The sequence below is a fragment of the Octopus bimaculoides genome, chromosome 27, assembly GCF_001194135.2.
Source record: "Octopus bimaculoides isolate UCB-OBI-ISO-001 chromosome 27, ASM119413v2, whole genome shotgun sequence".
Classification (NCBI taxonomy): domain Eukaryota; kingdom Metazoa; phylum Mollusca; class Cephalopoda; order Octopoda; family Octopodidae; genus Octopus; species Octopus bimaculoides.
Window position 1 is genome coordinate 3,313,845 of NC_069007.1, and position 13,818 is coordinate 3,327,662.

The window sequence follows — 13,818 nt, forward strand, 5'->3', positions numbered from 1 at the left end:
ATATATATATATATATATATATATATATATATATATATATAAATACATATATATATATATATAATGATATATATACGTATATAATTATACAAACAAAATTTTGCAGCTGCTCTCTTTCCAAGGTGTGTACGTACTTATGTGTATCTTTATCCACGTGTGTGCGTGTGTCTGTCTGTTTGTCCAGAAATATACCTATGTGCAGTCACTCTCTACAGACTCCCGCCTACCCGGTCACCCAGCCACCCCTCTGTCTCTCTGCGAGTCCATTTCCAAGACTGATTCCATGCCGTGCAGAATCAGCCGGACGTTATTACACTGGACGCCGTCGTCCTTCGCAAGAATCCATTTCGTTTCCGCTCGGAGAAATCTTTCGGTGGGGATTTGTGCATTTCCAAAAACAAAACAAACTTCCGTTGGGGACCTTTGATGTGTGGACCCTCTCCTCGCTCCGATTTGGAAAAGGGGTTACTTCGCTCCCGGATTATACAACTCCCAACAATTGACAACTACAAGAAGAATAACAACAAAAACAATCATAACAACAACAACAACCACTGCTACTACTACCACTACTACTATCTCTACTACTACTACTACTACCTCTACTACTACCTTTACTACTATCTCTACTACTACCTCTACTACTACTATTGGCATTACTGTAACTGCTGCTACTACAACTACTATTACCACTACTACTACTACCACCACAGCTGCTGCTTCTACTACTACTACTACTACTACTAAGCAATAACAGTGGTTAACAACTGCAACAGTACCAACAACAACCACCACAACCACAACAACAACAGGAACTTTTGTGAAGCTATTTGGAAATAACCAAATCTTCTTTCAAATAATACAAACGCGAAGAAAAATAAAATGGCAAGGGGTGGTCAAGGTTGGAACACTGGGTCTGCTCAATCAGGGTTGGGTTTAATCTACGGTTAACAACAACACAAGGTATCCTATAGAGGAGCAACTGGGCCCGTGAGAAATAGCAGCTAAATTGCACATACAACACACACACACACACACACACACATACAAAGACACACACACACATACAAACACACAACCACACGCTCACACACACACATACAAACACACACACACACCTCACAAGAGATATACACACACAAGCATACAAACACACAACCACACACACACACACACAAACACATAGAAACACACACATACACAAACACACACACATACACATTCTCTCTCTCACACACACATAAACACACGCACACACAAGACGCTACGTAAAGGATGTATGTACTGGGCAGTGTAGGTTGATATATGTAACAAGACAGGATGGTCACATCTGGAGTGTCTTTGAGTATAAGTCTGTCCAATGCAGACTGGCTGGCCTGTGGCTAAATAACAACAACCGCTCTTCCTCAGATCCCCAACTACTACTACTACTACAACCACCATCACCACCACAACCACTATTACTACTACCACTACTATTACTACTACTACTACTACTGCTGCTGCTGCTAAAACTATGTCAGTTCTGAACAAACTGACTCTCCATGTTGGCAGAAGATACTCAGAGGTTGGCTACCATTTGGCAGGTGAGTGGACCCTTTTACGTGTTGTTGCTAACATTAGTGGTGGTGGTCGTGGAGGGGAAGGTGGTCGTGCACCAATCTGTAATCTTGTAATCTGTTTAAGCTAAGGTTTCTGCATTTGGATTTGCAATTTTCAATGACCATTTTATCAATAAGTGATTGGTCCTTACATCCATATGAACTCCTTTTACATCCCTTTTGTTCCACTGGGAATAACTTCCTATTGTCCAAGAATTCATATGCTCTACTCACTTTTATAGATGTTAATGGTTTATATATGGTGGTGAAGTATGTTATGAGTTGGTATTTTGTGGAATTAGTAGCTTCTTCTGTTTTTGGTAAGAGATATGTAATACCTTCTGTAAGCCACTTTGGGGGTTTCACAGGGTTGGACATGACTTCATTGTATGCTATGACTAAGTTGTGGTGGGTGTTCATTAAAGAGTTTAGCCAAAAATTTAGAATCTTATCTACACTTGAGGATTTCCATTTCTTTGACTTGGCGAGCACCACTTTCACTTCTTCAGTTGTTATATCTTACCATTCTTGATATTTGAGGTCGGCATTGGACCTCTTCTAGGTCCCTGACCCAATGTCCATTCTGATTAAACTCTTTTGGATTACTCCAAATGTTTTTTCCAAAAACCTTCAGTTTGCTGTTGAGAAGGAAGTGTTTTCACAATAATGGTATTTTCTGCCAGTTCCTTGTAGAATTTTATTGTGTTCTCCTTGAATAGTATTTTCTGTCTATGGAATGCTGAGTGGGTTTTTTTTTTGTATCTTGCCAATCGTTTGGTTTTTGATTATAGTTTTCATTTGAGGATTTCAATCTGCATATCCTTTGTCTTCTTGTGAAGGTCATGTTTAGCAAGGATTCTTATTAGTTTTCCCTTTGCTCGTTTCAAGTAGAAAAGCTATTTCTGCTCTTACTTGCATTATTTTCCGGTTTATTCTTTCCTTCCATGGAAGCTGTTTGCGGACATTGCACTTTTTTGTCTTTCTCTAATTTTAATTCCGCATTTCTGAGTTGCAACACAAGCAGCTGACTTAAACGAGTTGATCAATCACTCCGAGGGCATTTTCTCTATTCTCAAGGAGCTCTCCAAGTGCTTAATCAACTCCTTTGATTACTTTTCTCTTCTTATTTGTATTAATAATTTTGGGAAACGGGGTTCTTTCGTGGAAAGAGTGATGTGGTTGTATTAGATAACAGTTCATTGCTGATGTGGTCATTTATAGTGTATTTAGTATCAACTGGTGGTCCACCTTCATAAGATCCCGTGTCCCTAGTTTGCTGGTTTGAGTTAGTGATTTCAGAGCGTTTTGCCCGTGGTTAGAAGTGAGTGTGTGTTATACTAAGCTGACTTTTGACTGATCTGACTATTTTGTTAATTTTGTTGTCAGTTAAACTTTCATTTTTTAGGATATCACATCTCATAGCTCCTAGTTTATTACTGTCCATGTACAGCTTGCTATGTGGAGGCGCAATGGCCCGGTGGTTAGGGCAGCGGACTCGCGGTCATAGGATTGTGGTTTCGATTCCCAGACCGGGCGTTGTGAGTGTTTATTGAGCGAAAACACCTAAAGCTCCACGAGGCTCCGGCAGGGGATGGTGGCAAACCCTGCTGTACTCTTCCACCACAACTTTCTCTCACTCTTACTTCCTGTTTCTGTTGTGCCTGTAATTCAAAAGGGTCAGCCTTGTCACACTGTGTCACGCTGAATATCCCCGAGAACTACGTTAAGGGTACACGTGTCTGTGGAGTGCTCAGCCACTTGCACATTAATTTCACGAGCAGGCTGTTCCGTTGATCGGATCAACTGGAACCCTCGACGTCGTAAGCGACGGAGTGCCAACAACAAAGAGCCTGCTATGCGGGTTTTTGCACCTCCAGATATTGTAGGTCTCTTTTTGTGTGGTTGATGTTTCTGGGTTTAGTGTTGAATAATAATAAGTATCGATATATTCCTCCTTAGTCAATTTCTGTCCTGTATTTCTATTTCTTTGAGATAGGTTTGGTAGCTGACCCCGAGCGTCAGTTTCGGGAATATCCTTCCTTTGATTTGCTACAGGTTTTTGAGGAGGTCGGTCCTGATTTAAAGACTTTTGGAGCCCAGAATCAGAACCTAAGGTCACTAATGAATGCATTCTTCAAACGACACGGGTTCTAGGGGATATTTCCATGCTTGGTATCCAGAGCCATGCAATAAGCGTAAAGGGTTAACCAGTTGTCTGGTTTCTTGGGTAAAGTTCAGAGGTCCCAGGTATCATCATTTTCTAGTTGCGGGGTGGGTTATTTTGAGAAGTTTTAAATTAGTCCATGTCATGACCTGCCGCTTGGAAGGTGTCAAATGGCAGGCCAACAGATTTCATGTAGCATCATAGAAAGAGGCAGATATTGGACTGACAACTAGAGAGAGACAGAGACAGGGTGACAAAAGACAGAACCATCATGTAGTTTCCAAGCTGTTTCCAGTAAGATGGTGATGGCATTGGCAGCAGCGGTGGCAGAAGTGGTAATGAGATTGTATAATGAGATTGTATATGTTCTGTCAGCAGGATATAAACGGTGTCACATGTGTGTGTTTGTCTCCAGACAAATCACTATTTTCATTGTTATTATTAGTAGCAGTAGTAGTAGTAGTAGCGGCAGGAGTAGTAGTGCAATCAGGAAGCAAAAGAGGCATCACACCCTTGCGGTCAGCAGAGGTCAAATGTGTGTGCTACTACAAGCGACCAATGAGAGGACTGACCTTGGCCTTGGAAAGAGCCAAACTCACCCTGTTCTGTTTTAATTACAAATAGAAAAAAATAACAATATACACACACACACATATATTGATATTTACATCATTTAATTTTCATCATCACCATCAACATCATCACCATCATCATCACCACCATCATACCATCAATCACCACCATCATCATCATCACCATCATCATCATCACCATCATCATCATCACCATCATCAATCACCATCTTTTAATGTCCTTTCTCCATACTGTGGTAACCATTATTATTTATTGCTTTTTTTTTATTTTTTTTTTTAATCTTTTGTCAATTGTAGAACAAAATGCAGACCAATCAAAGCAGCAAAGCCCAACTGAAGGGGCCAAGGAGACAATTAACGAGAGAAATTGTTCAGAGCCGACCAAGAACCAAGAAGAAATCCTACCGGCAAAGAAAGGCCCCAACGTGGAATACCTGAAACCCTCGAATATGATGAACGGACTGAGTGTAAACACAGAGGTACAAGAGACCAACAGCTTGGAACAACACACTGTGAGTGGCACGGTCATGAACTCATCAAAGAACCCGCAGTCCCCCGTGTCACCCATGTCACCCCCGGTAAGCCCCATCGACCATTCAAATAGTAATGGTGTGGAGTTGAATGCTAATGTGACCATCCATTGCTCAACCAGTGATAGCCTGGAAGTACCGTCGTTACCTCTGACCACTTGCTCACAGAATAAAAATCTGGAAAATTCTTTGCTGACATCAAACCATTGTGCGAATGGAAATGCCATCATCAAGAAAAAAACCTCCCAGGCGTTTACCAAGTCTGGGAGAATTTCACCGATTTCTCAACAGCAGCGCTCTGTTTCTCGTAGCAGTTCTCAGATGCGCAAGACAGCGTGGGACCGTGCCGAGGAACGGTTTGAGGCAGAAGAGAGCCAACCTGCTTCAAAAGACATTAAAACTGAACATTTGACCACTGAGATACCGGTGTTCTCTGATACGGATTGCGGACAATTCAGTCTGCGGTTCCTTCGGAAGCCGTTCCAGTCGAAAATTTTTAACAAAACCCTGGAAGAGCTCTACCAGCGTTATTTCTTCAAACTGAACAAAACCAATCTCACACTCTTCATACTCCTCGTCTCGTTCATTTGCATCCTTCTCATCATCATCTATTACGTCGGAGGCATGAAGCATTTCGCTCCCGGTACTGTCCTCTCGCTCACCTTTATCGCCCTGCTCATACAGGTGGTCGTTTGCAACAAGAGTTGCTTCACTCGTACGCACATGCGCTACATGTGCTTCGCAATGATCTTTATTCTGTGCCTCATTCTTATCACAGTCATTACAACCAGCAACCTCCACAGCATGACAGAAGGCGTTTGGTGTGTAGTATTCTGTGTCTATTTAATTTACGCTCTGCTACCTCTCGAAATGCAGCTGGCCATGTTGAGTGGTATTCTGCTCTGCCTCATCGACCTCGTTGCTACTCTGCTGCTAAACTACTACGAAGTTTTCACCACAAAACAGGTATTTATTAAACTCCTTCACTAATTATTTTATCATTTTTTCATCTTATTTTTCTCTGTGTGTATTCTATTGTGACTCCTGATTTTAACTCCCTCCTTCCTTTCCTCTCTCTGTAAATATTTGTGGCCTGGGGTCACCCTGAAAGCAAAGCCACCGCCTTATCAACCTCAGGTCACTAGCTTTGGACGTGACAGCCATCAGCTAAACCAGAATTTCCAACACACGCAATCTAGGAATACTAAACGATGGCCAGAATTTAAGAGAAGAGAAAACCAAAAGGTCTCATGCTATTCATTTAAAAATTCTTGATTAGAACTTATTATTATTACTTCCGCCTTGGAAACTATTTTGAAAAGTGAATTTGTTAACTTTGGCTTGTATTAGATAAGGAGGGTTAGGGTTAGGGAAGGAGTTAGTTGGGGTTGAGACTTGGCTTGACTAGGGGTGAGGGGTCACCAGATGATGGCAATGAGGATCAAAGACATTCTGGCCATGACACTCACATCTCTCTCTTTTTTTTCTTTTTGCAATCATAGTGTATCTAGGACTACATTATGCGAACTGTTGTTCCTTGTTAAAAATATTCGAGTGCGTTTTTTGAGGAGGATCTGGGCTACTTTATCTGCCCCTTCCTGTTGATGACAATGATGACAGCAACGTTAGATGATGGTGATGATGATGATTGGAAGGGGAAGTAGAGAGGAGGATAGAGGAGATGAGAAGAGAGGGGGAGAGGAAAGGAAGAGGTGGAGAGCAAGAGGACAATGATGATGATGATGATGATAATGATGACAAAGATGATAATGTTGATACTAATGATGATTATGATATGAATAATGATGGTAAGGATAAAGTCGATGATGATGATGATGATGACTTACCTGTCTGTTACTAAATTACTTTCCATTCCTGCCAGGCTTCCTGCAATGCGCTGCTATTTCTAGCTGTGAACATAGCTGGAGTGTTCACTCGCTATCCATGTGAATCATCCCAGAGGAAGGCCTTCCTGGAAACCCGGCGATGGATACAGATGAGGCTGCATACACAACGAGAGAATCAACAACAGGTAAGATGATGATGATGATGCTAACAAATGAAATAAATTTATTCATGACTTTGCATCATTTGTCGTCTCTGTTAAGTGTAATACATGTATTTCACTACATGTGGCTCCCTCTAGTGAGGGCAGTTAATACAGAGAAACAAATTATCTCTTCACAACATGAGAAAGGATTAGAATTTTGAATTTGAAATTAAGGAATTACGAGGTAAATGTGCATAGAATTCACATAATTAGTGTCTTTTCTTTGTTTATTCACCACAAAGTTCACAATTTTTAATTGATGCTAATCATGTATTTCATTCTTTTTAGAAATCTTCAGCATGATATGGCCAAAAACTTATTAATTTTAAGAAATGAGACATTTCACAAAAGATGAAATTAATTACAACTTGGACGAAAATAATGAAATATATTTGTTTGTTTGCTTGTTTGTTTGTTTTTTTTACTTCATAGAAGATTAATAACTTAAAGAAAGGAAAGAAAAAAGAGACCATTCTTAGTGTTTACATCTAGAATAATAACTATTTGCAGGAGAGTTCTACCTTGATTGCAGTGGTATGTATATGTATATATATACACATATACAAGACATTATAAAGAAGAATGGAGGATTATTACATCTTTTTTACTTGTTTCGGTCATTTGACCACAGCCATGCTGGAGCACTGCCTGTAGTCGAACGAATTGACCTAGTACTTATTCTATTGGTATCTTTTGCCAAACCACTAAGTTACGGTGATGGAAACACACCAACATTGGTTGTCAAGCGATGGTGGGGAGGATAATACACAGACACACAAACATATACATATATATATATATATATATATATATATATATATATATATATATATATACATATATGTACGATGGGCTTCTTTCAGGTTTCCGTCTACCAAATCCACTCATAAGGCTTTGGTTGACCTGAGGTTATAGTAGAAGACACTTGCCCAAGGTGCCACATAGTGGAACTGATCCCAGAACCATGTGGTTGGGAAGCAAGCTTCTTGCCACACAGCTACGCCTGCGCCTATCTTCAAAATTAGTTTATTACTGTATTATTCTCACTAAATTTTCATTAGATGATAATTAGATGATGATGTTGTTGATGATAATTAGATGATGATGATACTGAAGAAGATGATGGTGACTACAACAATGATGATGGTGATGGTGATGATGATGATGATGATGCTGAAAATGATGAAGACGATCATGGTGGTTTTGATCATGATTAGGATGATGATGATGATGATGATGATGATGGCAATATATTCTGATGAAGAAATGCATATATGTATATATACATGATTGTATGTGTGTGTATATATATATATATATATGACTGTGTGCTTGACCATCATCACCACCACCATCATCATCATCATCATTATCATCGTCGTCATTGTCATCATTATGTGTGTGTTTGTGTATGCTTCAGTGAGTGCAACTGAGTGTGTGTGTGTATGTGTGTGTGTGTATGAATGTCAGATGCAAGTTTGTGTGTACATATATGTGTGTGAATGAATGTGTGTTTGTGTGTGAATGAAATTTTCGAATGAGTGGGAAGTTTTTGCACTGATGGTGGTGGTGGGGGGTGACCGGGTTGACGTAAACCTTGATTGAATCTCTCTCTCGAGAGAGAGTAGGTGGGAGCACTCGAATACGTCCGCATAATTTTTGCTTTATTCCATTTCCAATTATGATATTCATTCGTTTGTTTATTTATTTATTCATTTATTTAAATTTCTGCTGTAATTATGCCGTTCTTTAATTAATCCAGCCCATGGAATGAATTAGATAGCCATAGAAATCTCAATGTCAGAGAGAAGAGAGAAATGCAATGGGAAATGCTTCTCTTCAGAAGTTTGTGGCTGGCAAACAGCTTGCGCTTTTGGGGGTCACACAACGGAGGCATTCGGCCACACACACATGTGTGTGTGTGCACGCATAGAGATACGCATATGCGTAAAGCCGTAAACATTTATATACACGCTGTCATATACATATGCATAAAATCACACACACAAAAATATATATATATATATATATATATATATATATATATATACATATACATACACATACCTGCACACACACATACATACACACAAATACTCACACATACACATGTACACACACATACACATGCACACACATATGCACATACACACACATAGACACATATAAACACACATACACACGTGCACACACATTATGTTCTGAGTTCAAATTCTGCCACGGTCGACCTTGCCTTTCATCCATTCAGGGTCGATAAATTAAGTACCAGTGAAACACTGGGGTCAATATGATCAACTAGTCACCACCCAGCCAAATTTCAGGCCTTGTACCTATAATAGAAAACATTATTATTATTGTTGTTGTTGTTACTGCTATTCAGGCAATGAGCTGGCAAAATGCTTAGCAGCATTTCATCGTTCTGAGTTCAAATTCCGCCAAGGTCAACTTTGTCTTTCATCTTTTGGGGTCGATAAATTAAATACCAGTAAACCACTGGGGTTGATGTAATCAACTATCCCTCTCCCTCGAAATTGCTGGCCTTGTGCCCAAAATTGGAATCAGTATTTTCCTAGGGGCTTTTACCGTCGAGGGTCGATGGAGTTGAAGGTTTTTTTTTTATGTTTTTATTCTTTTTGGTTTTTTTCTTTGATATTTTTGTCTTTTTTCTTCCATTTTTTAAAAATTTCTTTTTTTTTGTTTTTCCGACCATGCCCACAACCAGGAGAGTCTGTTGTTGTCCGTCCTACCACAGCACATCGCCATGGAGATGAAGTCCGACATAACAGGACAACCAAAACACACAATGTTCCACAAGATTTACCTGAAACGATATGACAGCGTCAGGTAAGAAACAGAGAGAGGGAGAGAGAGAGAGAGAGAGGAGAATGTTCTTGTTGTTGTTATTGATGATGATGGTTGGGGCAATGAGGTTAGCGATGACAAGTGATGGTGGTGGTAGTGGTGATGCTGACAATGATGATGGTGGTTAGGTTAGTGATGATGATGGTGGTGGTGGTGGTGGTGGTGGTGGTAAGGTTAGTAATGACAATGGTGCTGATGATGATGATGATGTTGATATTGATGGTGGTGGTCATCATCATGGTCGTCGTAACGTTGATAATGATGAGGAGAATTAGGAAGAGGAATAGTAGGAGGAGAATGGCTGCTGTTACTGGGTCGGTGAAGTCCAGACCTGTCCTCAGCTGTGGCTAGTCAGATTCCTGATTGCAGAGACCTATATTAAAGGCGTTCCAACCATGACCATCCCGATACATTATCTAATGTGTCCTTCTTTTTCTCAAGACAATAGGATGTTTCAAGGAAGATTTCACTGCTATTTCTTGCAGGTCATTCAACCTCTTACTTGCCTCAGTCGTTAGACTGTGGTCATGCTGGGGCACTGCCTTCAAGAATTTTAGTTGAAAATAACAATATCAGGAATGTGACATTTGCATTGCGAACGAGCAAGTTCTGATGAGTCTAACGAGACTTGAATTATAAATATTAATGATTAGATTAATGAAAAATATGAGTGATATTATATATGTAGAGATAATTTGTAGTTCGTTATATAAATGCTAATTGAATTCATGGAACCCAATGCATAATAAATTCTGACACAGTAAATTAATAATATTTAGAAACCAGGCAAGAATAAAATTCCTGGTAACTTTCAGCTTCAATATTTATTACACATAACGAAGATGGCAAACTGGTAGATTCATTAAGATGCCAGGTGCTTAGTGGTATTTTACCCATTGCTACGTTCTGAGTTCAAATTCTGCTGAGGTCAGCTTTGTCTTTCATCCTTTCAGGGTTCATAAATTAAGTACCAGTTGCATAGTGAGGTTGATCTAATCGACTGGCCCCCTCCCCTAAAATTTAGGGCCTGGTGCCTAGAGTAGAAAAGGATATTTATTATACATAACGAAGATGGTAAGCTGGTAGAATCATTAACATAGGTGTAGGAGTGGCTGTGTGGTAAGTAGCTTGCTTACAAACCACATGGTTCCGGGTTCAGTCCCACTGTGTGGCACCTTGGGAAAGTGCCTTCTACTATAGCCTTGGGCCGACCAAAGCCTTGTGAGTGGATTTGGTAGATGGAAACTGAAAGAAGCCTGTCGTATATATTTAGATATATATATGTATATGTATGTGTGTGTATATGTTAGTGTGTCTGTGTTTGTCTCCCCAACATCGCTTGACAACCGATGCTAGTGTGTTTACGTCCCCGTAACTTAGCTGTTCGGCAAAAGAGACCAATAGAATAAGTACTAGGCTTACAAAGACTAAGTCCTGGGGGTCGATTTACTCGACTAAAGGTGGTGCTCCAGCATGGCCACAGTGAAATGACTGAAACAAGTAAAAGAGTAAAAGAGTATGCCTGATAAAATGTTTAGTGGTATGTTGCCTGTCTTTACGTCCTGAGTTCAAATTTTGCTGAGGTCAATTTTGCCTTTCATCTTTTTGGGGGTCGATAAATTAAGTACCAGTTGAACACTGGGGTCGATGTAATTGACTAACTCCCACTCCACTGAACTTGCTGGCCTTGTGCCAAAATTTGAAACCAATATTATTTTTTGGCAACAAGCACGCAGAATTTTTAGCAGACTGAGTGAAATGCTTAGTGGCATCTCATACATTGTTATGTTCTGAGTTTAAATTCCGTCAAGGTTGACTTTTTGAGTCAATCCCAATAGCCAAGGCTTGTCATATCATCCTCCGAAGACCTCTGCCAAGCAGCTCATTTTAAGATAGATACGCGAGTAAAATTACTAATAGAGAAACAAAAGTAAAACTTTGGAAACAGCAACGCCACCATAGGTTACGCAGAAACGATGAACATGGTTTCTAGAGAGATAATCAAAGAAAGTAACATTGTAATACTTCATCATCATCGTCGTTGTTTAACATCCGCTTTCCATGCTAGCATGGGTTGGACGATTTGACTGAGGACTGGTGAACCAGATGGCTACATCAGGCTCCAATCTGATCTGGCAGAGTTTCTACAGCTGGATGTCCTTCCTAACGCCAACCACTCCAAGTGTGTAGTGGGTGCTTTTACGTGCCACCGGCACGAAGGCCAGTCAGGCGGTACTGGCAACGGCCACGCTCAAAATGGTGTATTTTACGTGAAGTAAATATAACAAATGAAAAATCCTTCAAGAATCCATAAAAATTCCCAGATCACTACCAAAATTTCATCATCTGTTCCTTGTGTCATTACCAACTTTTTATGCAAGTTTCATTAAATACCGTTCACAACTTTTTGAGTTATTTTGCACACAGACGGACAGACGGACAAACCAACGCCGATGAAAACATAGCCTCCTTCCTCGGTGGAGGTAACAATAATAATAATAATCCTTTCTACTCTAGGCACAAGGCCTGAAATTTGGGGGAGGGCGCCAGTAGATTACATCGACCCCAGTACTTGACTGGTACTCAATTAGTCGATCCCGAAAGGATGAAAGATGAAATCGACCTCAGCAGAACTTGAACACGGAACCTAAAGACAGACGAAATACTGCTAAGCATTTTTCCCGGCATGCTAACAATTCTGCAAGCTTGCTGCCTCCTTCATGTCAATAATAATAAATAATAAATAACAACAACAACAACACTAACATCAATAATAATAATAATAATAATAAGTAATTATCATTCGGAAATATCAGTCAAAGGCTGTTTGAATCTTGTTGAGTTTCCCAATTTCCACAATATTGTCGGCGCTTTTCAGGTTCTTTTGTTTCGGCTTGTTTTGGGTTTCTTTTGTTCTGTTTTTATGGAATGGCGCGATGTTGGTTGGGATGAAACAAGGTGAAGTGTACTATAATGTGGCGCAGATCATCGCAGCGTTGTATGATGCAGTGCGACGCGCTTTGTTGCGACTTACAGTGACAATGCGTGATGTAACGCAGCTTGGTGCAGTGTGGGGCGGTGTGCTGTTCTACAGAGTTAACATAGCATTGTGTGGGTTAACATGTTATGGTGTGGTGCGGTGGTGCAGTTTTGTGTGGGGTAGTGAAGCACAATCTGTTCTTTATGCTTTATACCTGATATATTTGACCTAATCTTTATGTCTTAGTAAGAAACCTTTCAAACACAAAGCGAAAACAAACACAAGAAAAACAAGAAAAGAAAATTTAAAAAAAAAAAAAGAAAGAAAAGAAGCACTTATTCTCTTTTGTGTTGTCTTTGACTTCTCAACCGATTCTTTGGTCTGCAAGTCTGGAAAAATCTCACTGTAATCATCACCAAGAGGCACTTACAAAAGAGGTTCTTCCGGTCATCTTGTATTAACTGACCAATGGCCAAAGGTGGTTGACATCTGTTCATTTTTCAAGTTCTTTTCATTTATGCATTGACCGGGTGTGTGGTGGGTGGGCGGTCAGCGGTGGCGGTAGTGATGGTGGTGGTGGTGAGAGTGGCAGCGGGAGCAGGTAGAAAGAGTAGGTCGTTTTTGTGTTTTGTCTATTTCTTCTTCACTCTTTGTCTAGTTATTTTTCTGTCTTGCTACTACTACTACTACTACTACTACTACTACTACTGCTACTACTGCTACTACTATTTCCATTATTCCATTTATCACAAGTGTTGTTGTTGTTCGTATTATTATTATTATTATTATTATTATTATTATTATTATTATTATTAGAATTGTCAGAGCATCAGACAAAATGCTTGACGTTGTCTCTACAGTCTGAGTTCAAATCCAGCCAACACCATCTTTGCCTTTTATCCTCCCAGGGTCGATGAAATAAGAACCATTTCAATACCTGCCCCCACATACACCTCCCTCCGCAAAAAAAATTTCAGACCTCGTGCATTAAAAAATTAAAAAAGACAATTGTTATTATTGTTGTTTTTGGTATATTTT

General features: G+C 39.9%; 2 protein-coding genes across 5 annotated transcripts in view; one reads left to right on the forward strand and one right to left on the reverse strand.

The window, feature by feature from the left end:
* Window positions 1–13,818, reverse strand: part of LOC106876814 (cholecystokinin receptor type A) — a 141,514-nt gene that overhangs the window by 115,980 nt on the left and 11,716 nt on the right. For 3 of the 4 annotated variants that reach the window (XM_052977297.1, XM_052977302.1, XM_052977298.1), the window contains exon 1: window positions 6,736–6,835. The exons of the other annotated variant lie outside the window; for it this stretch is intronic. The gene's annotated coding sequence lies outside the window, so the exon portion shown is untranslated. Of the gene's footprint in view, window positions 1–6,735; window positions 6,836–13,818 lie in introns of those variants that run through there. 4 annotated transcript variants of the gene reach the window in all.
* Window positions 229–13,818, forward strand: part of LOC106882760 (adenylate cyclase type 6) — a 48,624-nt gene continuing 35,034 nt past the window's right edge. The window contains exons 1-4 of the mRNA XM_052977113.1: window positions 229–1,586; window positions 4,656–5,854; window positions 6,771–6,920; window positions 9,661–9,782. Coding sequence (XP_052833073.1) covers window positions 1,517–1,586; window positions 4,656–5,854; window positions 6,771–6,920; window positions 9,661–9,782 — 1,541 coding nt within the window. The 5' untranslated portion in view covers window positions 229–1,516. The remainder of the gene's footprint in view (window positions 1,587–4,655; window positions 5,855–6,770; window positions 6,921–9,660; window positions 9,783–13,818) is intronic.